General features: G+C 47.7%; 1 protein-coding gene across 3 annotated transcripts in view; it reads right to left on the bottom strand.

The window, feature by feature from the left end:
- The window catches only part of LOC142024813 (butyrophilin subfamily 1 member A1-like), a 77,759-nt gene that overhangs the window by 14,861 nt on the left and 37,915 nt on the right, over window positions 1-24,983 (bottom strand). For 2 of the 3 annotated variants that reach the window (XM_075017065.1, XM_075017064.1), the window contains 2 exons: window positions 10,700-11,047; window positions 536-817 (listed from right to left, as the gene is read on the bottom strand). In XM_075017065.1, the coding sequence (XP_074873166.1) occupies window positions 536-817; window positions 10,700-11,047 (630 nt within the window). Of the gene's footprint in view, window positions 1-535; window positions 818-10,699; window positions 11,048-13,348; window positions 14,643-24,983 lie in introns of those variants that run through there. The other variant, XM_075017066.1, reaches the window with a different exon arrangement.

The raw sequence follows: 24,983 nt of genomic DNA, 5'->3' as shown, positions 1-24,983 counted from the left end.
AGTTACACCCCAAATTGCCATGAATTGACCAGTGGACCAGCCCTGATCCTGATCGCTTTGCTGCAGAGCCCGCTAGTCTGCAAACATGAGCTGAAAATCCCACCCTTAAACAGACGCGGGTTTGCTCAGAACTTTACCAGACATGCTCAGCACCTTGAAGATTCAGGCTACTAACGAGGAGACATGATGATAAATACAGGCTCCACCCCCTAAAACCAGCACGTTCTGGTTTGACAACATTGCTCCTGCACCAGAGAGCCCAGGCAGGAGGGCAAGCTGGGGCTGCAGCCAGAGCCAGAGCCAGCAGCCACATGGGTTCAGAGGGCTGGGAAGCCAGTGGGAGCTGGGATTTGTGGCCACAAGGGCAGCCAAGGAGTGGGAATCAGAGGACATTAACCTGCCTTGGTCGAGCAAAACACCTCGTTTGCGACCATGCAGGTCCCAAGGGTGCTGGACCAGGGAGGTGCAACCTGTACTCTCAGCTCCTGTCTGCAGCATCTCAGTCTATCCATACACAGCGCGGACGGCAACTGACCTGCTATGGAAATCGCTGACTCTTTCTCCTGGTTGACACGGTGGTTCCTCACACAGCAGGACAGTTTCTGATTGGACTCTTCTGCTATAACAATGGTAATCTCTGTTTGAAACAGGCCGCTGTCCTTGGGGGAGACAGTTTCAGAGGCCAATGGTAAGCGCTGCCCCTGGTGATCTCTCCACTGAGCCTCAGGCTCTGGGTACCATCCGGATGATCGACACACCAGCCGGATCCCTCCGTCCTGATGTCCCTCCACAGAAATGACAGGAGCAGGGCCCAAACCTACGGAAGAAATAAATAAACTTCTGATAATTCTACAGTGTCCAGTGTTGAGCCAAAAGCTTTATTATACTGTTATCAAAAGCCATTTCCTGTTAAACAGAGACCTGAATGTGATTTCATGCATGTGTTTGATTAGTTACACTAGGTGGGTTCCAATCTGATAGAATTAATCTTAATGTTGGGGCTGTTGTATGCACAAACTTGGTCCAATTTAGCTGAGTGGTTCAGTAAATCCAGTGCAAACCCCTGTGTAGACACTCTGAATTCAAGCAATCGACTCAAGTAAAATTAAGGTAAGTTATTTCCTAACCATTTAAGACTGTGCATACAGGGTCTGCACTATTTCATGAAAACTATGGCACTTCGACCTATAGACAAATCATAAATTAATTCACAAAGAAAAGCAGACACTAGGGAGTTCAATGTCATCTCCATTGGAACATGGAACATCCGAACACTGTGGGCAACTGGAAAAGTAGAGCTGCTTCAGAAGGCAAGGGAGAGATACCAATGTGATACACTTGGACCGGCAGAGATGCGTTGGACGGCATCAGGAGAGATATGTGGTTGCAAAGTCATTTGGTCAGGAAACGAAACGCAGCATGAAGCAGGAGTTGGATTCCTTCTTAGCAAAACAGCTAGAAGAGCATTATTAGGATACAAACCGGTGAGTGCAAGAATGATAGTTGTGCAATTCGAAGCAAAAACCACTCAACATCTCAGTCATTCAGAACAAAAAGCAGTCAAGTAGCACTTTAAAGACTAGCAAAATAGTTTATTAGGTGAGCTTTCGTGGGACAGACCCACTGCTTCAGACTCAGTCATTCAGGTGTATGCACCCAAGTCAGACAGGACGGAGGAAGAGATTGAGCTATTGTATAAAGACTTGACAAAGACAGTGGGGGAGATACCGAAGAAAGATGTGCTGATCATCGAAGGAGATTGGAACGCGAAGATTGGAACAGATAATGAAGGTTGGGAGAGAGTCACAGGAAGGTTTGGATATGGAGAAAGAAACAAACCAGGTGGGAAACTGTTACAGTTTGCTACAGAGCATGAGATGGTGATTTGCAACATGAGATTCCAACAAAAGGACTGTAGGAAGTGGACATAGCGATTGAATGACGGGAAGTCCAAGAACATGATAGATATGATTTTGATAAGAAGAAGATGTACAGCAGTGCCGAACTTTCCAAGGAGCGGATATAGACTCAGACCACAGTCTAGTGATCGCAAACATCAAGATAAAACTCAAAAGAAAATGTAAGACAGAGTTTAAGAAAAGAAGAGACACGGCGAGGCTACGTGAGGAAGAAACAGGGAATGCATACAGAGCAGCGCTCGAAGAGAAGATTAAGAATATCGGCACAGAGAAAGAGCTAGATAAGAGAGTCGCAGGGATAGTCACTGCTATAGAAGAGGCAATTGAGCAGACTGTTCCAGAAGAAGAGAATATCAATGAGAAGTGGATTACCCAGAAGACACTGAAGTTGGTTCAAGAGAAGAGAGCGCTGAAGATCAGAAGACGTGTGTCTGAGATGGCAGAACATCAATATAGCATGAAATGCAAAGAGGTAAGGAAAGCAGCCAGAAAGGATAAGAAGAAATGGTTAGAGGAGCAATGCGAAGATATCGAGAGGTACTACAGTGAGTGTAAGACCAGGGAGGTATATAAGACAGTTAGGAATATTAATAGGAAATGGAACTGAAGCAGATGGCGATCAAAGATGAGAACGAAGAAGTGCTCATAAACAGAGACAAGATTGTGCAGCGATGGACGAGATATTGCACTGATCTATACAAAGAACAGTTGGACTCGAGTGTCTCAGAGACTGATTGAAGAATTGAAAGAGATATCTCCCCCGAGCATCGAGAATGAAACGAATATTTCAAAGGAGGAAGTAGAAAAAGCAGTGAAATGACTAAGAAAGGAAGTACATTGGAGTGCAAGAACTACAGAACGGTTGCCCTAACGAGTCATCTAGGTAAGGTGCTGATGATCATACTGACTGAGAGATTAAGATCGCAGATAGGAGAACACATAGAAGATGAGTAAGTGGGTTTCAGAAAAGACAGAAGTACCATACAGCAGATATTGGCACTCAGACTGATAGCAGAGAAAGCTTGACGAAAGAAAAAAAACGTACACGCTTGCTTCGTTGATTTTCAAAAGGCATTTGACAGTATAGATCAGAAAGTGACTTGGGCGGTGTTGGAGTCATACGGAGTGGGTAGCAGACTAATATGGTTGTTGAAGTATATCAATGATAATGCGGAGGCAGTGGTGAAAACATGCGGGGAGTTGGGAAGTTGGTTTAACACAAGTGGAGGTACGAGACAAGGAGATCCAATATGGCCAAGTATCTTCATCGCACACCTGGAGAGAGCGACGGGCAAGATCAAGGAAGAGGTAGAGGGGATATCTGTGCACAGGAAAAGAATTAACAACTTGAGGTTCGCGGATGATATAGTTATCCTTGAGGAAGATGAGGAGAAGCTAGTGAAAACAGTGCAGGTACTAAACAAAGAAGAGAAGTGGTACAGACTGATTGTGATCATCAATAAAACAAAAACAATGGTATTTGCAGATAAGGAAATAGGAAGGAAGATCAGTGTGGATGGTATTCAACTAGAAACTGAAGAGAAGTTCACATATCTGGGGAGCAACATAAGGTATGATCTAGACTGGAAGAAGGAAATAGCGACTAGAATAGCGAAAGCAAGAGCGAGTTTGAAGGCGATGGATAAGATCTGGAAAAGCAAAGCGATTTGCTTAAGAATGAAGCTGGGCGTTTTGAAAACGTGTGTATTCAGCAGCATGTTGTACGGATGTGAGACGGGTGACAATCAAAGATTGGAAGAGAGGAATATTGGCGTTCAAAACGAGTTGTTATGGAAAGATTCTGAGAATAGGATGGATGCAGAAGGTCACCAATCAGGAATTATATAGAAGATACGCCAAAAGAGAACCTGCTGCAGAAGGTTATAAAACAGAAGCTACAACTATTTGGACACATTTGCAGAATGGACGACAAACGAAAAATCAAGACCCTGGTATCCGGCATAATGGAAGGTTCAAATAAGAGAGGCAGACCCCACAGACAATGGGTAGATGATGTAGTAGATTGGTGCAAAGCTAGTCTACAGAAACTAAGTCACTCTGCACTGGATAGGGAAAGATGGAAGGAAATAGTGAGAGAGGCATCAGACACCAACGGGCGCTAAGCCCACGGTTATTGATGATAATGATATACGACTGCTGAGGGCGACAGCGAAAAACTCTCACTCCTCTGAGAGCCAGGAAACACATCTACACCCACAAAATACTAGAGCTTAGCTAACAAGGAAATCCAGGGTTAAGGTAATGCCTTCTACAGCAGGCCACACCTTTACTGATGAGCTACACTGAAATGAAATGAACTTAATGTGGAAAAAGAGGCTTCAATTGATCCCAGTCTGTGAATTCAAAGTGATTGTTATTTTGATTGTGGCTGCTGTGCAGAGAAGGCCTTACACTGTTTGGAAATTTAACACAGAAGATTCTCCATGGGGTGGGAGAGAAGGGGCGGCTGTCTGGAGCCTTCTCTTGTCAGGATTCTGTTTTTAAAAACTCAGATTTGATTGTCTTTATATAAAATGTAAATGCATAACAAACAAAACATACACATGCAAACGATGCAAAAACATGCACTTCATTGAAGTTGCGTGTAAATAACAAATACAACATGCATTCTCATCAAAACCAGAACAAAAGCAAAACAGAAATAAACAAAAAGCCTGACCCACAGAAGTCACACAGAGCATCAGTTATGAAAGTTACTCATAGCATAGGGGATATGGCTGTCTGCTGGGCCAGACAGAAAAGAACTGCAACATACCCCCTTGGTGTGTGGAGCCAGGAAAGACATGCTCACCCCACTAGAAGCAGAGCGGCGGGACAGGAGGTTTAAAAGATGGACCTTCATTTCACTTGGGCAGGAGCCAGCAAAGGAGACAGATGCCTCCCGTTCTCTGCAGGGACTTGTGCCCAAGAGGGTCCTCTGTAGCACTGAGGATTGAAAGTCACTGCCAGGGCTGCCAACCAACAAGGACACTGAAGAGCTGCTGGGACTGCCAATAGCTGGGCAGCCTGGGAAGATGGAGGATACCCACAGGATAAAGGTGGGTGGCCACTTACCCATCTTAGGTCAAGAGGCCTGTGTTTGCTTGGCCTCAGCCTCAGCCATGACACCAGGCAACAGACTCCTCCATCCTGCCTATAGGCCCAAGCCCCTGATACTTATGTTCTGCCCTTCCCAGAGGGCTTGAGCTCCAGTAACTGCTCAATTCTCATTAAGGGAATTAAATTTTACAGACACGTGGTAGCAGGGGATGTATCCTCACTCCAAGGCTGATGGGGAGGGATGTTCATCAATACTTTCTTCACTACACAGATAAATAAGGGAGAATAGAATCGAAGCAAACAAGGAGATTACTGTATACTGCAGGTTGAATCTCTCTAGTCAGGCACCCTTCAGGACCTGACTGGTGCTAAACCAGAGAATTTGCCAAACCATAGGGGATCAATGTTGTCTAGCAGCATTACCAACACTTCCACTGCTTCCTGGGCTCTTAAAAGACATTTAGAGGAAAAGTAGAGCTAAGTAACAGCAAAGGACACTGGGGCTACGTCTACACGTGCACCCAACTTCGAAATAGCTTATTTCGATGTTGCGACATCGAAATAGGCTATTTCGATGAATAACGTCTACACGTCCTCCAGGGCTGGCAACGTCGATGTTCAACTTCGACGTTGCTCAGCCCAACATCGAAATAGGCACAGTGAGGGAACGTCTACACGCCAAAGTAGCACACATCGAAATAAGGGAGCCAGGCACAGCTGCAGACAGGGTCACGGGGCGGACTCAACAGCAAGTCGCTCCCTTAAAGGGCCCCTCCCAGACACACTTTCATTAAACAGTGCAAGATACACAGAGCCAACAACTAGTTGCAGACCCTGTATATGCAGCACGGACCCCCAGCTGCAGCAGCAGCAGCCAGAAGCCCTGGGCTAAGGGCTGCTGCCCACGGTGACCACAGAGCCCCGCAAGGGCTGGAGAGAGAGTATCTCTCAACCCCCCAGCTGATGGCCGCCATGGAGGACCCCGCTATTTCGATGTTGCGGGACGCGGATCGTCTACACGTCCCTACTTCGATGTTGAACGTCGAAGTAGGGCGCTATTCCCATCCGCTCATGGGGTTAGCGACTTCGACGTCTCGCCGCCTAACGTCGATTTCAACTTCGAAATAGCGCCCAACACGTGTAGACGTGACGGGCGCTATTTCGAAGTTACTGCCGCTACTTCGAAGTAGCGTGCACGTGTAGACGCAGCCTGGGAGTCAGGACTGGTGGCTGTCAACAAACTTTATGGTACTGCTGGAAACTTGGCCACAGCCAAGAGAAGTGGGCATCTGGCTAATTAAAACTATGCTGGACCATAGATGTTGCCAGACCAGAGTGTGCAGGATCAGAGATATTTACCCTGTAAACTGTGTCATCAAGAATGCTGGTCTATACAGAAAGTGACTGAAAAACAAGTACATTCTTTCTGCACCAGATGATTCCAGTGATTAATGCCGACAGGCCTATAGGAGCCTGGGAAACTGAGCCTTCCCCATTCTACCAAGGCTCATGAAGCCTTACATGGAAAACCTGGACAGCGGCAGGTAGGGATTTGACAATAAGGCTATCAGCTTCAGCATGACCTGGAATGAGCCTTTGGCAGATCAAGGGTGTGCTGGTGCTGCCTTTGTGGCAGTTTAGCCATAAATGAGGAAAATATTCCCATGGTCATGGCAGACTGCTGTGTGCACCATAATATTTGTGAAGGCAAGGGTAAAAAGTTTCCCTGGGGTGGAGCACTGACACAAATCATATGAGTGCTGAATCGGAGTAACAGACAACTGCTAGTGGAGGGGCACAAGGAAGGACGGGGGAAGTCAGGGAGGTTTTGAAGCAATATTTGAGCAATGAACAACAGTAATATGTATTATACATCACACTGCCATGATTAACTCATTTCAGTTATCTTGTTTGGTCTCAACATTCTAGATTAAACAACTTTTGTGGTATTTCTACCAGCACCAATGACTTCAAGTAGGATGCAAATGACGAGTGGTTCTCCTGCAGAGACTGCTTTTACTAAACAACAATTAACACACACAGAAGGATTGCTGGGAAGGGAGATAAAAGGGAAGGGCAGTGGAGACTCTCAGAGCTCTGCGTAAGTCCAGTTGTCCTTCTGAAAGTTGTGCAAATGCATGGGGTGAACAGGGCACAGAGAGATGCAGGAAGCTGGAAGGAATGTGTGAGCAGAATTAGTGGAGGGCACGGAGAGCCATTTTGCGTTGGCAGCAGGGGAAGGCAAGCATGCACATGCTCCAACTGAAGTGTGAGTAGGGATTTCGGCATCTCCGTTTGCTCCTCCATCACATTAATGTCTCACTCCTGTCCCTTTAGAATGTGCTCCTTACTTTCTCTCCTGCCTTTCCCTTTCACTCCACTTCCTGCCTTCCCTTTTCTCTGCTCCTGAGGACTGGAGCACTGCCTGGAATACGTCCTCCTCGCTATGCCTTGGTCATTTCCTTAGCTGGTGCTGGTGTGCTGCCAGGGTGAAAAGGAATCCCCCGAAAGGCCTCGTCAGCATTAGCACGGGAAACAGTACCAAAAAGTGTGATGATTAGTTCACACACAGCATAAATCCCTTCAGAAAAATTCACCTGCTGGTACATATCTCTAGAGGGTTCCTGTGAAATCTCAGTGTGAATTAACATACTCCTGTACCACGCTTCTTCTCTTCACTGGGAAATGTGGAGCCCACTGAAACACAGCTAATCTTGCAGATTTGTATCCCTTCATCCACTTCTACAATACACAGACCAAAGAAGAGCTGAACAGCACAGAATGGAGCGGCATGACCTCAGAAGATCAGTTGCCAGGGCTTTCCTTTCCTGCATCTTGCACACCAGAGACAACCTGCTGGACTGGCTGAATCTCTGAAAAAGAGAAGCTTTCTTGCCACGTCACTGGCAACCCTGCTGTGTGCTCCAAATCATCCTCCGCCTCCTTGACCATGACCTTGTCACCATGTTTGAGCCTGGTGTCTGATGTCTCCAGCCCCACCAAAGTAAGAACCAGGCACTTGCAGGTGGAAGCGGGGCCACCGCTGAGGATGGCACCTAGCTCCTAGTAGAAGTGGCAGGTCTTTGGTGCAGCACCGGAGACATGGTTTCCCCCTGTGCCTTTTGGTACACCTGCCTCAGCTCCTTCATCTTTGCTTTGTGCTCTACTGTGTTGCATTCATAGCCTTGGCCTTCTGGTGCTCTTGCACTGCAGTTCTGGGGAGAGCTCCGCACACAGCTCCAGGAAGGTGGCTTTCCCCATCTGAAAGTTCAGCAACCACTGCCCATCATCCCAAAAGTGCACAGCAGTGTGACCCCACCACTGAGTGCTTGTTCCCCGAACCCCAAAATGCCGGCCCATTGAGCACTGCTGCTCCTCGAATGCCAACAGTAATCTGGTGTTTCTTACACTGGCACGCACAACATTGGCAGCTCTGATTCCTGCTCAGATGTGGTGCTCAGGACAGACTGCACGACCATCCACAAGAGTGGCCTCAGCAGAGCAGAGCAATGCAGGTTCCATCCTTTCCGGCCGAGATGGGAGACACTCAGTAAACTGGGACCATTCAGAAATGCCCTGAATTGCAGTCCAGAGCCCATGGACCGCTGAGGCAAAAAATGCATCATGTGACGTTGACACCACACGACTGATACTCTGCGACCGACTCAGACGTCTCACTCCGCTTAGCTACAGAGGGTGATGACGAGCACAGTGGGATAGTTACCCCCATTGCACTGCTTGAATGACTGATGCGAAAGCACCAGCTGTGCATGCCTCCTGCTGCCAGAGGGCGTGTGCTGTGAAAATGCACTGCCGAAGTTACCACAGCACTTCTCTGTCACTGGCAGAACTTCTGGTGACGGACGTGACATTTGTTGACCCTGCGCCTGTGTTGGCCACAGTACGATTACGACAGGATGGCACAATCACGATGCATTTCGTACTAGATGCTCTCAGAAGGCGTCGTTTTCCAAGTTGTAAGTATCCCATGTGTGTGCATGGAGTGGTCTGAGCCGGGGGGAAGGTCACAGCACCCAACTAAAGTCTCCGTGGTCTGTAAGTTCAGTGCTTTTCAGCAGGGCTGCAGACTGGGTATAAGCCCTGGCCCTAGGGCAGGATAGGGCATCCGTTAATGAGGTCCAGCTCCCTTTCGGATGGCTCAGCTGTCAAACAGTACACCAGTGGCTGCCCCGAAGCAGGGCAGAGCAGCAGGCACGCCCAGGGCCATAACGAGCGTGAGGAAAATGAGGCACTCACCTGAGGTGCCACACCTCAAAGCCGACTGGGTTACACAGCTGAGCAGCTCCCTCTGAGCTCCACGTAGTCCTTTAAGAGCCATTTGCGGCTCATTGAGCTGCTGGCAGTGGCAGCTGCTGCTCCTGCTGCTGCGGGGGCCGGGGGGAGATAACACAGAATAAGCTGCATGTGGCTAATTACACCCCTGCAGCTGCTGTGGGTGCTCATGCAGTGCCCCCTCCCCTGCCTGGGAACTTGCCAGCTGGGATTGTGACGGTGTCAGGGGGGCTGCAGGGTGAGTGGGACTCTAGGGACAAGTTGGATTTGAGGGCCTGGGGTGGACGTGGAGGGGCGGAGCAGGCTGGGGTCAGTCTGCCTCCTGCCCCTTCCTCCTCTTTATCTTTGCTACCTGTTGCCCTGGCTACTGCTCCCTGCCCTGATCCACGTTGGGGGGTGGGGTGAAGCCCTCCCAGCTGCTGGGTGCCAATCTGTGCAGCAGGCGTGAGGGGGAAGCAGGCACCAGGGTCACCTGAGCTGCCTCCTGCTGGGTGTGGCTGACGCCTCTTCCCGTCACTCACTTTACCTCCCTGCCTCCTCACCTTTGTCCTCCAGCAGCAGCTGCCACCTTACGAGCCATGTACAGCTGGGACACAGATGTGCCCTGAGGTCAGTGCGTCGTCGCCCCACCCTTATTACAGCAGGTTGTGTCAGGAGCAGAGAACAGACTCCTTGCCATGGGGATTGGCAGAACCCTGGGGTCAGACATGACAGTGATCACCAGGGTGTGTGAAGGTGACAGCCCAGGCCACCCACAGAACAAGGGTGATGGGATGAGAACAGTTTGGAAGTCAGGGATGGTTCGTGTGGACCAAACTCAGTGTTTGAGCATAAGGCAGCTGTTCGCTTCACCGGCTCTAAACCTCAGGTCCTGGTTACAGAACTAGCTGTGCCTCTCCTGATCTCTCTGACAGCACCTGCAGGGCTCAGGCCTCCTGCCTCTACCTGTCCTGGGGGTGGGAATGTCTCAATTGTCCCGCACACAGACCAGGGCTCTGTGTATCAACATCTGTGACCCTGAACGGGCCAGAGGTGAGCCCAGATCAATCCGTCAGGGCGGGTGGGATCACAGCCACTGCTTGAGCCCCAAGTGCACACAAAACAGTTGTAATTACCCCAACATCTTCATGCCACCTGACTGTTGGAGGTATTTGTGTGTCTCTTTAACCCCTTGCTCAAATTACCTCACCTTTGGGCCACTAAACCCACCCGACTCCAATGAGTCACAGCAGTTTTTAGGATAATCGAGCGCATGTCCGGAGTTTAGAGAATTGAGAATAAATGGATATTAAACAATAAACTAGAATCAAACTTGACCAGAGCTACTGCCCCAGGATGAGAAAAATCAGGTGTCATCTCACAATGAACCTTCTGAATCCCCTTATTACCCTGTTGCAGATGTCAAAGTATCAGAACAAGTTACTGACCTGCCACCTGCAGTTCCAATAAAGCTTCTTCATAAGAGTCACTGGACTGAAAAAAACAGGTGTACTGCCCATCATCTGATGGTCGTATGTTGCGTATTCTCAGGGAAACTCTCCCACTGGTGATGCCGTCTTTCAAGAGCTCAGTTCTCCCTTGATATTCCAGCATCTGTTTTCCGTACTGATCCTGCCCCTCACTGTAGAGGTGCACAACTGGTGAATACGTGGATCGGAACCATCTCACCTCCATGGTCTCAGCGCTCATGCTGGGGGAGAGGTGGCAGGGCAGGACGGCCTCCACGCCTACAAAGGCAACGACTGGACGGTCAGGTGCAATCACTTTGAATCGTGCTGTGAAATATACAATGGAAATAAAATCAGCGAGAGTCTGGGGGCAGATGATAGGAATAAGGGGATTTCAACGTTCGCAGGGTCATTTCGAAAAGGACCTCAGTGTAAAGAAGCCATGCGCAAACAAACCATGGCACTTTTAAGTGCCGTTGCTGGCGGCATGCTGATGAGGCACTGAATATTCATTTCAGAATGTCATTAATATTCTTCGATATGGCCATTAGCATGGCCTTTTCAAAGTTTTCAGTTAGTGTAGACACAGCCACAGTGAGGCCTTGTCTATACTACCACCGGCCGTTAACCTACGTTACACAACTTCAGCTGCATAAACAATATAGCTGATGTAGACGTACCAGATTTGATTTTAACAAATAGGGAGGAACTGATTGAGAATGTGAAAGTGGAAGGCAGCTTGGATGAGAGTGATCATGAAATCAGAGAGTTCTCAATTTAAGGAAGGGTAGAAAGGAGAACAGCAAAATAGAGACAATGGATTTCAGGAAGGCGGATTTTGGTAAACTCAGAGAGCTGGTAGGTAGGATCCTGTGGGACGCAAGACTGAGGAGAAAAGCAATGAAGGAGAGTTGGCAGATTTTCAAAGGGACATTATTAAGGGCCCAAAAACAAGCTATTCCACTGCGTAGGAAAGATAGAAAATGTGGCAAAAGATCACCTTGGCTTCACCAGGAGACCTTGCATGATCTCAAAATCAAAATGGAATCATATAAAAAATGGAAACTAGCACAAATTACAAAGGATGAATTTCGGCAAACACCACAGAAATGCAGGGGCAAAATTAGAAAGGCAAAGGCACAAAATGAGCTCAAATTAGCTCCAGGCATAAAGGGAAACAAGAAGACTTTTAAAAAATATGTTAAAAGCAAGAGGAAGACCAAGGATAGGGTAGGCCCATTGCTCAGTGAGGGGAGAGAAACAGTAATAGGAAACTTGGAAATGGCAGAGATGACTGCTTTGTTTTGGTCTTCACCGAGAGGTCTGAAGAAGGAATGCCTAACATAGTGAATGCTAGTGGGAAAGGGGTAGGGTTAGAAGATAAAATAAAAAAAGGACAAGTTAAAAATCACTTAGAAAATTTACTCGTCTGCAGGTCACCAGGGCCTGATGAAATGCATCCTAGAATACTCAAGGAGCTGAGGGAGGCGGTATCTGAGTCATTAGCTATCATCTTTCGAAAATCATGGGAGACAGGAGAGATTCCAAAAGACTGGAAAAGGGCAAATATAGCGCCCATTTATAAAAAGGGGAACTAGAGACCAGTCAGTTTAACCTCTGTGCCAGGAAAGATAATGGAACAAGTAATTAAGAAAATCATCTGCAAACACTTGGAATGTGGTAAGCTGATAGGGAACAGCCAGAATGGATTTGCAAAGAACAAATCATGTCAAACCAATCTGACAGCTTTCTTTGATAGGATAATGAGCCTTGTGGATAAGGGAGATGCGGTAGATGTGGTGTACCTCGACTTTCTTAAGACATTTGATACGGTGTCGCATGATATTCTTATCAATAAACTAGGCAAATAGGACTTAGGTGGGGCAACCATAAGGTGGGTGCAAATCTGGCTGGGTAACCTTACTCAGAGAGTAGTTATTAATGGCTCTCAATCCTGCTGGAAAGGTATAACAAGTGGGGTACTGCAGGGGTCTGTAGTGGGACCAGTTCTGTTCAATATCTTCATCAACAATTTAGATATTGTAGAAAAATCCTCTTCTGAGGTGATTTATATGTCCCTGTCCATGAGCCGTGGTGTCTGTGTGGTTGCCCTGCATCCTGACCAAACAGCCCTTAAGCTAAGCATTTAAAATTTATAATCTGCTTTACCAGCAGTGGTGACATATTTCCCTCACAAACCACATCAAAATTAGATAAATTGAAAAATATATTTACTGTTAAAATGGCGTTTAGATACACAAAATGGCCGCTGGAAAATGACAGTTAGAGAATGACAGTTGCAATTAATATTCAGCGGGCTATGAATATGTATGAAGTTATGGTTTGAAAGGTTTCAAACTGATTGGTTAATTTAGAATCCTTATACATATGTAGTAGTCAAATGCCCCTTTGAGACATTGTGGCACTGAGGAGGACCTAGCAGGCAGAAGTTGTCAAACAGGTCCACCCAGGCAGCATATATTCAGGAGAGCAGCGCTGCTTGGGGCATTCCGGACCAGACCTCGGAGGAGAGCACACAAAGAAGAAAGAAGACTACAGAGAAGGACTGAGCTAAAAGCTGGACTGAGCCTGTAGCCGAACATTGCTGGCTGAAGAGCCGAAGCTGACCTGCATGTCAGTCATTGCTCGCTAGCCGCCGTGGGTCGATGAAGAACAGAAGAGTTCCAGCCAGAAGACCAGAAGAGCTCCAGTCTACAAGAGCAAAAAATCACTAGTAAGGCTCCGGTTCTTTTATCCGGAGGGTTTGCCTGGCAGACTGTACCGCCTAAACAACAGTGCCCTGCACGGGAAAACCACAGCAGCGACCCTGCCCTTCCAGTCACTGACCCTAGCTCAGGCCGGTGTCTGAAATATCACAGTCGTTTCTAAAAAAAACAGGTTTTTGTTAACCAAGCCGGTTTTTCCTCCTGGCTCTCTTTTTCTTCCTCCTTTACTATCTGACCTGACGCGGCTGCCGTACAAGCGCGCCGTGAGGGTCACAACTTCCTAGCTTGAAGAGAACTACAGGCCCAGTGCCTGGATTACAGAGCAGGAATAAGGAGGTATTTGTGGTCTGGGTTTAAAGTCAATATAAGTAATTTGGTGAGCAGTTAATGTAAGAATAGCTTTATATAGTTTTGTAACAGAGAGTGGATTGGGACTTCCCCAAGTTCATGATCTACGTCTTATATTTTGTACCCCTTGTCTCTTTGTAAAGGCACAGGAGGCCAATGCTATTGGTCTAGCCTAAAACTATTACATGCACACAGAAGGGTAGTTAGGTAAACTGCTTTATAATTATAATCCAGAGCTATAAGCTCCCCCCTATTTAGGAGGGTAGAGCGGTCAGGGATAACCCTATAAAGGGAAAACCCTGGTGTTCTTAGTAACCCTTTAAGGGTAATGAAGGTCTGCAATAAAGGGCTACCATAACAAGGTGGTCGAAATAGGCAGTACCATTTTTGAGGGGATAACCTTTAATTAGGAAAACCCCACCATTTAACTAAGGGGATAACCTCTCAGAAGGAAACCCCACATATACTGGGCTCTCCCCTGCTTGGCCAGCAGGGCAACCCACTTAACTAGAGAATTGACCTAGCTTAGCGCAGGCAAATTCTTATTCTAAGTAAGATCTGCTCCCCGCGGTAGTCGGCCAAGGGTTGAGCGACCTGGTGAACCTCAGGAAGATCCAGGAATAAATAAATACATTATTCAGCTCTGAAGTTAATCTTTCCATTTTACAGCACGCATCGAAGGCTGCACGGCCCGTTCCGGAAGCGCAGTAAGTAGCTGAAGTGTTAGATAGCAGTGCTGTTATAGCAGTTACCTATTGTTTAAGGCTATAAGCCAATTAGTATTCAAATCCTGTGCTTATTTCAGAAAAACAAGGGTCCATATATTTTGTGTCACCCAGCTTACCATAATCCACACTTTTATTTTGTTAAATAAATCCTTTCTCCCTGTTTGAACCTAACACTGTGTCCGCATTTCTTCCTTGGGTAAACACACCGCAGCAGCGCAGTTCACACACCCTGAAACCCTGTTGTGATTAGACCCCCCGTAGACGGCGAGCAGGGTCGCGGGGTAAAATCCTGGGAGCATTGGTAAGGACTCAGTTTTAGTCCAGTCCATTGCTCTGGTGTGACTGACTTAGTCTAATCAATATTCAAATTTATTCTTACGTCACTCACATCCTCAATAGATATTGGCATAGAAAATAGGTTTATTAAAGTTTGCAGATGATACCAAGCTAGGAGGGGTTGAAACTGCTGTGGAGGCTAGGGTCAAAATTCAAAATGATCTGGACAAATTGGAGAAATGGTCTGAGGTAAACAGAATGAAGTTTAATAAAGACAAATACAAAGTGCTCCATTTCAAAAGGCACAATCAGTTTCACACATACAGAACGGGAAGCGACTATCTAGGAAGGAATATGACAGAAAGGGATCTAGGGGTGATAGTGGACCATAAGTTAAATATGAGTCAACAGTGTGATGCTGTTGCAAATCAGGCAAACGTGATTCTGGGATGCATTAACAGGTGTGTTGTGAACAAGACACAAGAAATCATTCTTCCGTTCTACTCTGTGCTGGTCAGGCCTCAGTTGGAGTATTGTGTCCAGTTCTGGGCACTGCATTTCAAGAAAGATTTGGAGAAGTTGGAAAGGGTCCAGAAAAGAGCAACAAGAATGATCAAAGGTCGAGAGAACATGACCTATGAAGAAAGGCTGAAAGAATTGGGCTTGTTTAGCTTGGAAAAGAGACGATTGAGGAAGGAGATGATAGCGGTTTTCAGGTATCTAAAAGGGTGTCCTAAGGAGGAGGGAGAAAACTTGTTCATCTTGGCCTCTGAGGATACAACAAGCAGCAAGGCAGCTTACACTGGGCTTAAACTGCAGCAAGGGAGGTTTTGGTTGGACATTAGGAAAAAGTTCCTAACTGTCAGGGTGGTCAAACACTGGACTAAATTGCCTGGGGAGGTTGTGGAATCCCCATCTGTGGAGATATTTAAGAACAGCTTAGATAAATGTCTATCAGGGATAGTCTAGACAGTACTTGGTCCTGCCATGAGGGCAGGGGGCTGGACTTGACCTCTCAAGATTCCTTCCAGTCCTAGTGTTCTATGATTCTACAGTGGTAAGTGAACGGCTGAGGCTCTCCTGTTGACTCTGCTTACTCTTCTCATTTTGGTGGGCTACCAGAGTCAACGGGAGAGTGCGTGGCATTTGATTTTTCTCATCTATGACTATGTCTATACTGCAGCATAAAGTCAATTTTAAGGCACTTAGCTTGATTTTAAAATTGGACTCTCTTCACTGCAAAAGCCATGAGGTCAATTTTAAGGAGAGCTAAGGCTGACATTCTTGCATCCACCACCCAATAAGGCGTAACACCAAGTTGAACTTTAAAATGTCAGATTAATGCTAGTGTGGAAACAGCTCCTACGCATGAAAGGGATTGCCATGAGAATCTCCGTCTTCACTGACAGGTGCAAAAGGGAGCGCATTGCCAGTGGTTCAAATGGCTTTCCCGTGAGAGCTATTAGAACAAGATTTAGTTCCCATGCTGAGGTGGGGGATCTAATAGGTGGGAAGGTATTCTGTAGTCCCTTCAGGAATTTAAGAGCTCAGTGCTTAAAAATGGAAGAGCTGGTGCTTGGAGGGTCTCATGCTCTGATATTTGCTAAATGAACTTTTACAGAGCTGAGGGAGAGGCCTGACTTCTTTAGATGGAGGAGGTACTGTAGGATTTCTGATATTGAAGTAAACGCAGGAGAGAGATGTCGAGAAGTGTGCTAGGTAGTGAAGCAAAGTCATTTCTGATTATAGGTTTTTTCTCATAGGTTCTCGACAAGAGTTGAGAAGAATTTGCTGCATCTCGGGTGAGAATGTACTGTGTAATGAGCCATCTAAGAGCCAAGCCATGAGGCATAACTTGTGCTCCTCTGGAATCTGTGGATTGGATGCTGGGAAGAGGAGCAGAGCAGTGACTGGAAGGAACCTCCACAATGGGTCTATTTCTAGAATGTAAGAGTACCAGGGTTGTCTGGGCCAGGTGGGAGTTCTGGGGATAACTTTGCCTGCCTCCTGCCTTATTTTTAGAAGGTTGCAGAGAATGAGTGGGATTGGAGAAAATGCGTAGAACAATGGGGCTGCCCATAGAATGGAGAAGGCATCCCCTCGGGAGCCCAGGCCCAGTCCTGCTCTCAAGCAGCCGAGGCAGCATTTGGCATTGTAGCAGGATGCAAGCAGGTCTGTGGTGGGGTATCTCCACCTCTTCAACACAGGTTTGAGATAGCTTGTGTTGATCCCCCACTGGAAGAAGTGGAAACTACAGCTGAGATTATCAACAAGAGTTTTCACCTTGCCTAGAAGGTAGTTGGCAAAGAGAGTAACGTGGTACGGGATGCACCATGGTCAAAGTCAGGTTATCTCCATGCACAGTGGGAAGGATCAGGCTCCGCTCTGTCTGTTGATGTAAAACACTTTAGAAATGTTGTTGGTTAACACCTGTACCGTCTTTTTTTAAGACGTAAGGGATAAGAAGTGCTGGCATGCTCTGTGCACCAGGAGATTTATGTGGATCCTAGACTCCTCTGGAGTCCACAGGCCTGGGGCAGTGTGTTCTGGGAGGTGAGCTTCCCAGACGAGGAGGGATACAACTGTTGTTAACGTTCTAGCTGGAGTGTTTTCGAAAAGGTAGGCCCCGAGTAGGTTGTGGGGTGATAGCCACCATGAGAGAACATGTATGACCTGGAGGGAAACACTGAGGCATGTGGGAGCACGAGCACCTGGTGGCCGGGCCTCACTCGCAAGGCAGAATGACCATACACTCCATCTTGGAAAGCTATCATACAACGGCGGGAAGGTCTGAAGTCAGGCCAGGAGAAAGAAATCAGAAAGTTGACAAGTAGTTGGAGAGTCCCCAAAGAGAACATCCTGACAGATAGCAAGCCCCCAAAGAGAACAGCTGGGGCTAGTAGCTGGAAGCCCTCCAAAGAGAACATCTTGGTTGTACAACATCAGAGGGTCCCAGGGGAGGTTCAGAAAAAGACCAAGGACAGAGGAAATCTTGTAACACGTTCTGACAGGCCAGGAGGATAGAAAGCCCAAATTAGGTAACAAACGCTTGAATTGGCCAGGTATCGAACCCCCAAGTAAGAAACAGTATAAAAGGTGATTTAGCAGGAATAAGGGTGTGGGCTCCTGGACACAAGGTGGAGGCCAGCAACTTCCAGTCCAGAAAGCAGACCCCGGCCTGATCACCCGGACATCACCACCACGAAAGGTCCCAACCCAGCCGTATCTCTGACTTGAAGGGCCGCTGTAACGTAGTTGTTGGTGAGATGTGGGAGCATTGGATGTTATTGGTAAGTCACATGTAATTATATACAGCTATATGTAACCTAAGCTGCGTCTACATGTGCACGCTAGTTCGAAGTAGCGGCACTAACTTCGAAATAGCGCCCGTCACGTCTACACGCGTCAGGCGCTATTTCGAAGTTAACTTCGACGTTAGGCGGCGAGACATCGAAGTCGCTAACCCCATGAGCGGATAGGAATAGCGCCCTACTTCGACGTTCAACGTCGAAGTAGGGACAGTGTAGACGAGCCGCGTCCCGCAATGTCGAAATTGCCGGGTCCTCCATGGCGGCCATCAGCTGGGGGGTTCAGAGACGCTCTCTCTCCAGCCCCTGCGGGGCTCTATGGTCACCGTGGGCAGCAGCCCTTAGTCCAGGGCTTCTGGCTGTTGCTGCGGCAGCTGAGATCCTTGCTGCAGGCACAGGGTCTGCAACCAGCTGTCGGCTCTGTGGATCTTGTGTTGTTTAGTGCAACTGTGTCTGGGAGGGGCCCTTTAAGGGAGCGGCTTGTTGTTGAGTCTGCTGTGTGACCCTGTCTGCAGCTGTGCCTGGCACCCTTATTTCGATGTGTGCTACTTTGGCGTGTAGACGTTCCCTCGCTGCGCCTATTTCGATGTTGGGCTGAGCAACGTCGAAGTTGAACATCGACGTTGCCGGCCCTGGAGGACGTGTAGACGTTATTCATCGAAATAGCCTCGATGTCGCAACGTCGAAATAAGCTACTTCGATGTAGCGTGCACGTGTAGACGTAGCCCTAGTGTTTAGCCTATGCCAAATAAATAACTATATATGTATATATGTATATATATATATATATATATATATAGATATAGATATAGATATAGATATAGACATAACAAGTGTTAAGTAATTGTAGTTACGAATAAATGAATAAATCACTATCGGTAAATACCACTAGCTGGACTAGCTGGGTCTGTATAGAGAATTATTGGGACTTAGAACAGCCACAGGGCATTGTGGTGCTCACAATCGGAGTGTTATTGTTCCTGGTGCTCATAATACTGTGGAAACCTAGGTTTTAAAGTGGATACACTGAATCACATATTGCTGCTACACTATATCAGGCTGCTATAAAGGTGGGGTGGTCGGTCCCGGGCCACCCGACTCCCCCGGCTATATCACACCCCACGCGCACCCACGGGACCCGGAATAGGTCGGCACATCGTCAAGGCAGAGTGACCAGAGGAGTGAAGCGAATAGGGGGCTGCAGACAGGGGAGTTTAAGAGGGAGTTTGACAGAGGGAGGCCTATGATGGCCAGGAAGACTCGCAACACCTGTGCCAGCACTACTACTGTCTCCTCTGCCTGTAGCCAGACTGACTGCCTGACCATGGACGCCTCTACCCAGATCCTGGTGTCATTTTGCACAGACTGTGGCTAGCAATTCCCACTTACTGATATCCAGGCTTCGGGGGACCATCCAGTGTGAAAGGTGCCTGCTGGTGGAATCCCTCAGGTGGCAGGTGGGAGAGCTACAGGAGGAGGTGACTAGGTTGAAGAGTATCTGAATCCACGAGCAATTCCTGGACAGTATTCATGTGGAGACAGCTGAGGTAGCTGTCCCACTACACAGGACTGCTGACACACCACTGGTGGAGGAGGAGATGGCTCAGGGTGGACACTGGCAGCTGGTTATTTCTGGCACTAGGCAGTGCTCCACCCCTGCTCCCAACCCTCCCACCGTGGTACTAGGAAACCGTTATGCTCTACTCCATACAGGAGACAAGGCACACCCTGTACAGCAGAGGAGAAGCCTCGTACCCCCAAGGCTGGGAGGTCAGCTGCCACCACTGTGAGGAGGAAACGTAGCTGTTGGTGTTATGGTAGGTACCGTTGGTGCCGTGTCTGGCTTTCCAGGTGATTTGCTCTGCAGTTCTGGTGCTGACAAAGGGGGCATAGAAACCTCTAGGAGCATTGGTGCTGCCCGCGTGCTCAGGGCCAAAATGGTTCTAGTCATTGCCAATGGTCTGCTTGGTGGTGCCAGAGTTTTTAGTGCTGGCAGTGCTGATTGTGCCAAATGCTTAGAGCTAGTTTTAGCCTGGGCTGTAGCTGCTTGGGTAACCTCAGTGCCAGAGGTGCCCAGAGTCTCCTGGCCCAGTGATATACGCTGGTACCAGGGTATGTTTATCTCAGTAGGACGACTTCTGATGAGGCAATTTGTCCCTTGATTCTGACGGCCTCTTGTTGGCCACTGAGGAACCTGGAGCTGGTTTGGTGAAGGCTTATCAAGTGGGACAGGTGATTCCAGCGAAGCCCTAGGAGAACGCTCTAGAGGTGGGAGGAAACGTTCAGGGTCTGATAAAGGCCTTGTAGAGTTTTCAATGAGAGTTTCAGGCGGAGCGCTCTAGCCTTCCTTGTTCTGGCCGTGGCCTGTCTGCAGTGGGGACCTCTGGAGGTGCAGTGTCCTTCTCCCAAGCTCCCTCACACATTGAGAATGTCCATCCGAAACCAGCATGGACATTCTACATGTCGCGCAGCTTTTAAAGCCTCCAGATCTGGGCATGTTGCCAAATGACAACCTCAAGCAAAAGTGTTTTGTTTTGTTTTTTTTAGTGTAGACCATGGGTGTCCAACCTTTTGGCTTGCCTGGGCCGCACTGAGTGAAGAGGAATTGTCTTCGGCCGCATATAAAATATATAATATAGTTAATGTATATAAATCATATAATAATGTTAAAAGTTTACGATCTTGTGGGGCTGCATTACTAGCTGTCCAGGGCTGCATGCGGCCTGCGGGCTGCGGGTTGGACACACCTGGTGTAGAGTAACAAGTCATACTAATTAACTGAACTCTGCCCGTAACTATAAAACCAGTAAACTAACTACGATAGGGAAATGGATTTCAAGGGAACAGCAATAGGTTCCGGCCAGTGCCAACGGCAGCAGAGAAAGAACTGAGGGGTTGGTGGGTTGTGCGTGTGCAGTAGGTGTCACGCTTGGCGCCTGTCAGTCACTGCACAGCTGCAGCCTGCCAAGGGAACTGCTGCAGTAAACCTCCAACCCTGGCGCATCAGTACTACAGTAACTACGTGGGGCAGCCATGGGGACACTCCTCGAAGAAGACGTTACCATAAACCCATTGAAGATCTGGTCCCATTACATTCTTATTCTGGATTCTTATCTGGGACAAGAGACTCTCGGGTAAGGAGAAGGGTCCAAAGTCTGTCGGACCTTTCCCGAAGACAGTGGTTCTCAATCGTCTTGGCTCACAGCCCACCCCGCTGAACACAAACCTTTCCATGGACCACCAGCCAGACACTCAGGACGACAAAATGCATTTGTGCATTTCTAAATACCTTACACACTAAATTGCTCCTATTCATCTTCTGCTGCATAAAAACACAGCTATACCGCTGTAACATGGAAGGGTGACCACGGGGCTGGACAGCCAGGGTGAAGCTCTACATTGCATGGTGGGAAATGAGTCCCAAGCCCATGACTCACCTGCAAGATCGTCCTGGACAGCTAGTGGTCCGTGGACCATGCTTTGAGAACCACTGCTCTAAGCTTCTGCTCTCTTGAGTAACAGGCTCTGTCCGTTTGTAACCCAAGATCCCAGTGTGACAGGTTGTATCACAGAAGTCCCCTTGGGATTGTTCCCTATTATGATCCGGACACTAATGTCCACCTACTAGCTTTCTGGGGCTCCCAACAACCCTGTCCCACTGGGCCAGATCCTCTGGTCTCCCACAGACAAGGCACAAAGTTGGAGTTGCCACCTCCTGGCAAAGCAACACACACTTGAGACACCTGAGTTCTGGAAAGATTCAGATCAAGGGCGCAGCACCCCCCAAACCAACCCCTAAAAGGAATCAAACCCCCCAAAAAATGCAGCTTTCTCTGGGTAAAAGACACTGACAGTTCATCAGGTAAGCTCCCTTTCTCAATGAAAGAGAGATATGCATAGTGGTTGCTCCCCCAGCTTTGCAACCGGGGTGTGTGCTAACAGGAGGGAGTTTGGAGAGGCTCTCCTGGAGGAGGAGAAGGAAGGAGCAAACTAAAGCACCTTGGGGTAAGTGGCTGCTTATATTTGGAGGTTTTGGGCTTGTGTGTTTGTTTGGAGTTTGGAGTTTGGAGTTTGGAGTTTGGAGTTTGGAGTGCTGAGCTGAGTGTTTGTTTGTTTGTTTGAAAGGCCGTGTGCTCAGGCAGGCAGGCAGTTGGAAGCTGATTAGGTTTGAATTGAAACACCGTGTGCTGATTGGCTGAGCTGTAGGCAGAGGGAGGAGCTATCAGGGAGGCCCAGCACTTAAACCCTGCTAGTAAGCAACCAGGGAGCTTTGCAACCGGGGTGCGTGCTAACAGGAGGGAGTTTGGAGAGGCTCTCCTGGAGGAGGAGAAGGAAGGAGCAAACTAAAGCACCTTGGGGTAAGTGGCTGCTTATATTTTGAGGTTTTGGGCTTGTGTGTTTGTTTGGAGTTTGTTTGTTTGGAGTGCTGAGCTGAGTGTTTGTTTGTTTTGAAAGGCCGTGTACTCAGGCAGGCAGGCAGTTGGAAGCTGATTAGGTTTGAATTGAAACACCGTGTGCTGATTGGCTGAGCTGTAGGCAGAGGGAGGAGCTATCAGGGAGGCCGAGCACTTAAAACCTGCTAGTAAGCGACCAGGGAGCTTTGCGACCGGGTGCTGGCAACCAGGGTGCGTGCTAACAGGAGGGAGTTTGGAGAGGGGAGTTTAGAGGGGGAGCTTGGAGGGAGCCAGTGACTTACTTCTGTTGCCCTTAAACTAAATCCTTTATAACAACCTCTATCTGAAACATTTAATTAACCCTCATATATAACTAGAGTAGGAAATGGAGGCAGAAGCCCAGCAGCAGAGTGGGGGCTATCCTGTTTATTGTGTCGAGTGCAGTATGTATGACTACCTACCCTGTGGGCGGGTGGCGTATGTGTGCGCTCGATGCAAGGAGCTCCTGGCCCTCAGAGACCGAGTGCGTGCTTTGGAGGCCAGGGTGGCTGAACTGGAGGAGCTAAGGAAGGCAGAGGTGTTTGTGGATGAGACTTTCCGGGACATAGTAGGGCTGTCCCACCTCCAATCTGACAGTCCTGAGGCTGTTACGGAGGATGAAAGGCTCAGGGAAGGAGAGCAGTCAAGGGGAGCAGAGGGAAACCATCCCGTAGTTGGGACCCTCCTTCCAGAGGGTGATGTTGTATCCTCTCGTGCCGAGGATACTTCTCCGGGGGAGGGAGCGCCAGCTGTTAGGAAGAAGCAGGTTTTAGTAGTGGGGGATTCGATCATTAGAAATATAGATAGTTGGGTTTGTGATGACCGGGAGAACCGTATGGTGACTTGCCTGCCTGGTGCGAAGGTTGCGGATCTCTCGAGGCATCTAGACAGACTTATGGGCAGTGCTGGGGAGGAGCCGGTCGTCGTGGTACATGTTGGTACCAATGACATAGGGAAGGGTAGAAGAGATGTTCTGGAGGCCAAATTTAGGTTACTAGGAAAGAGACTGAAATCCAGAACATCTTTGGTGGCATTCTCTGAAATGCTTCCAGTTCCACGCGCAGGGCCAGATAGACAGGCAGAACTTCAGAGTCTCAATGCGTGGATGAGACGATGGTGTAGGGAAGAGGGGTTTAGATTTATTAGGAACTGGGGACACTTTTGGGGTAGGGGGAGCCTATACAGGAAGGATGGGCTCCACCTAAATCAAGGTGGATCCAGACTGCTGGCATTAAACATTAAAAAGGACATAGAGCAGTTTTTAAACTAAGAGGTGGGGGAAAGCCGATTGGTGCGGGGGAGCACCTGGATCGGACGGAGACTTCTCTTACACGAGGCTCCATAGACAGGGATTCCCTAGAAGTTAGTCAGATAGGGAACGTGGGAAATAATATATGGGCAAGATCAGATGTGAAACAATCGTGCATAAAAAAATCCACCACGTCTGTGAAAGGCGGACATATAAATAGTGGTAGTTTTCTAACATGCTTTTACACTAATGCTAGGAGTCTGTCTAATAAGATGGGTGAACTGGAGTACCTCATATCAAAGGAGGAAGTTGACATAATAGGCATCTCAGAAACATGGTGGAATGAGGACAATCAGTGGGACACTATCATACCGGGATATAAATTATATCGGAAAGACAGAAGAGGTCGTGCGGGTGGCGGAGTGGTACTATATGTGAAGGATAATATAGAATCAAATGAAGTAAAAATCCTAAAGGAATCAAAATGTTCCATAGAATCATTATGGATAACAATTCATTCCTCTAATATGAATATGGCATTAGGAATATATTACCGACCACCTAACCAGGACAGTGATAGTGATGCTGAAATGTTAAGGGAGATTAGAGAGGCTATCAAAATAAAAAACACAGTAAGAATAGGAGATTTCAATTATCCCCATATTGATTGGGTGCATGTCACCTCAGGACGGGATTCAGAGATTAAATTTCTTGATGCCTTAAATGACTGCTTCTTGGAGCAGCTAGTACAGGAACCCACAAGGGGAGAGTCGATTCTCGATCTAGTCTTGACTGGAACGCAGGATCTGGTCCAAGAGGTAACTGTTACTGGACCGCTTGGAAATAGTGACCACAATATAATAACTTTTAATATTCCTGTGTTGGGAAGAACACCGCAGCGGTCAAACACTCTGGCATTTAATTTCAAAAAGGGGAATTACACTAAAATGAGGAAGCTAGTTAAACAGAAACTAAAAGGTAGAGTAATTAAACTAAAATCCCTGGAAGCTGCATGGAAACTGTTTAAAGACACCATACTAGAGGCCCAACTTAAATGTATACCCCAAATAAAAAAACACAGTAAGAGACCTAACAAAGAACCACCATGGCTAAACAGCCATGTTAAAAAGGCAGTGAGAGAGAAAAGGGCAGCTTTTAAAAAGTGGAAGTCAAATCCTAGTGAGGAAAATAGAAA

This window comes from Carettochelys insculpta, chromosome 22 (genome assembly GCF_033958435.1).
Source record: "Carettochelys insculpta isolate YL-2023 chromosome 22, ASM3395843v1, whole genome shotgun sequence".
NCBI classification, from domain to species: domain Eukaryota; kingdom Metazoa; phylum Chordata; order Testudines; family Carettochelyidae; genus Carettochelys; species Carettochelys insculpta.
This window is presented reverse-complemented; position numbering and strand designations above follow the sequence as displayed.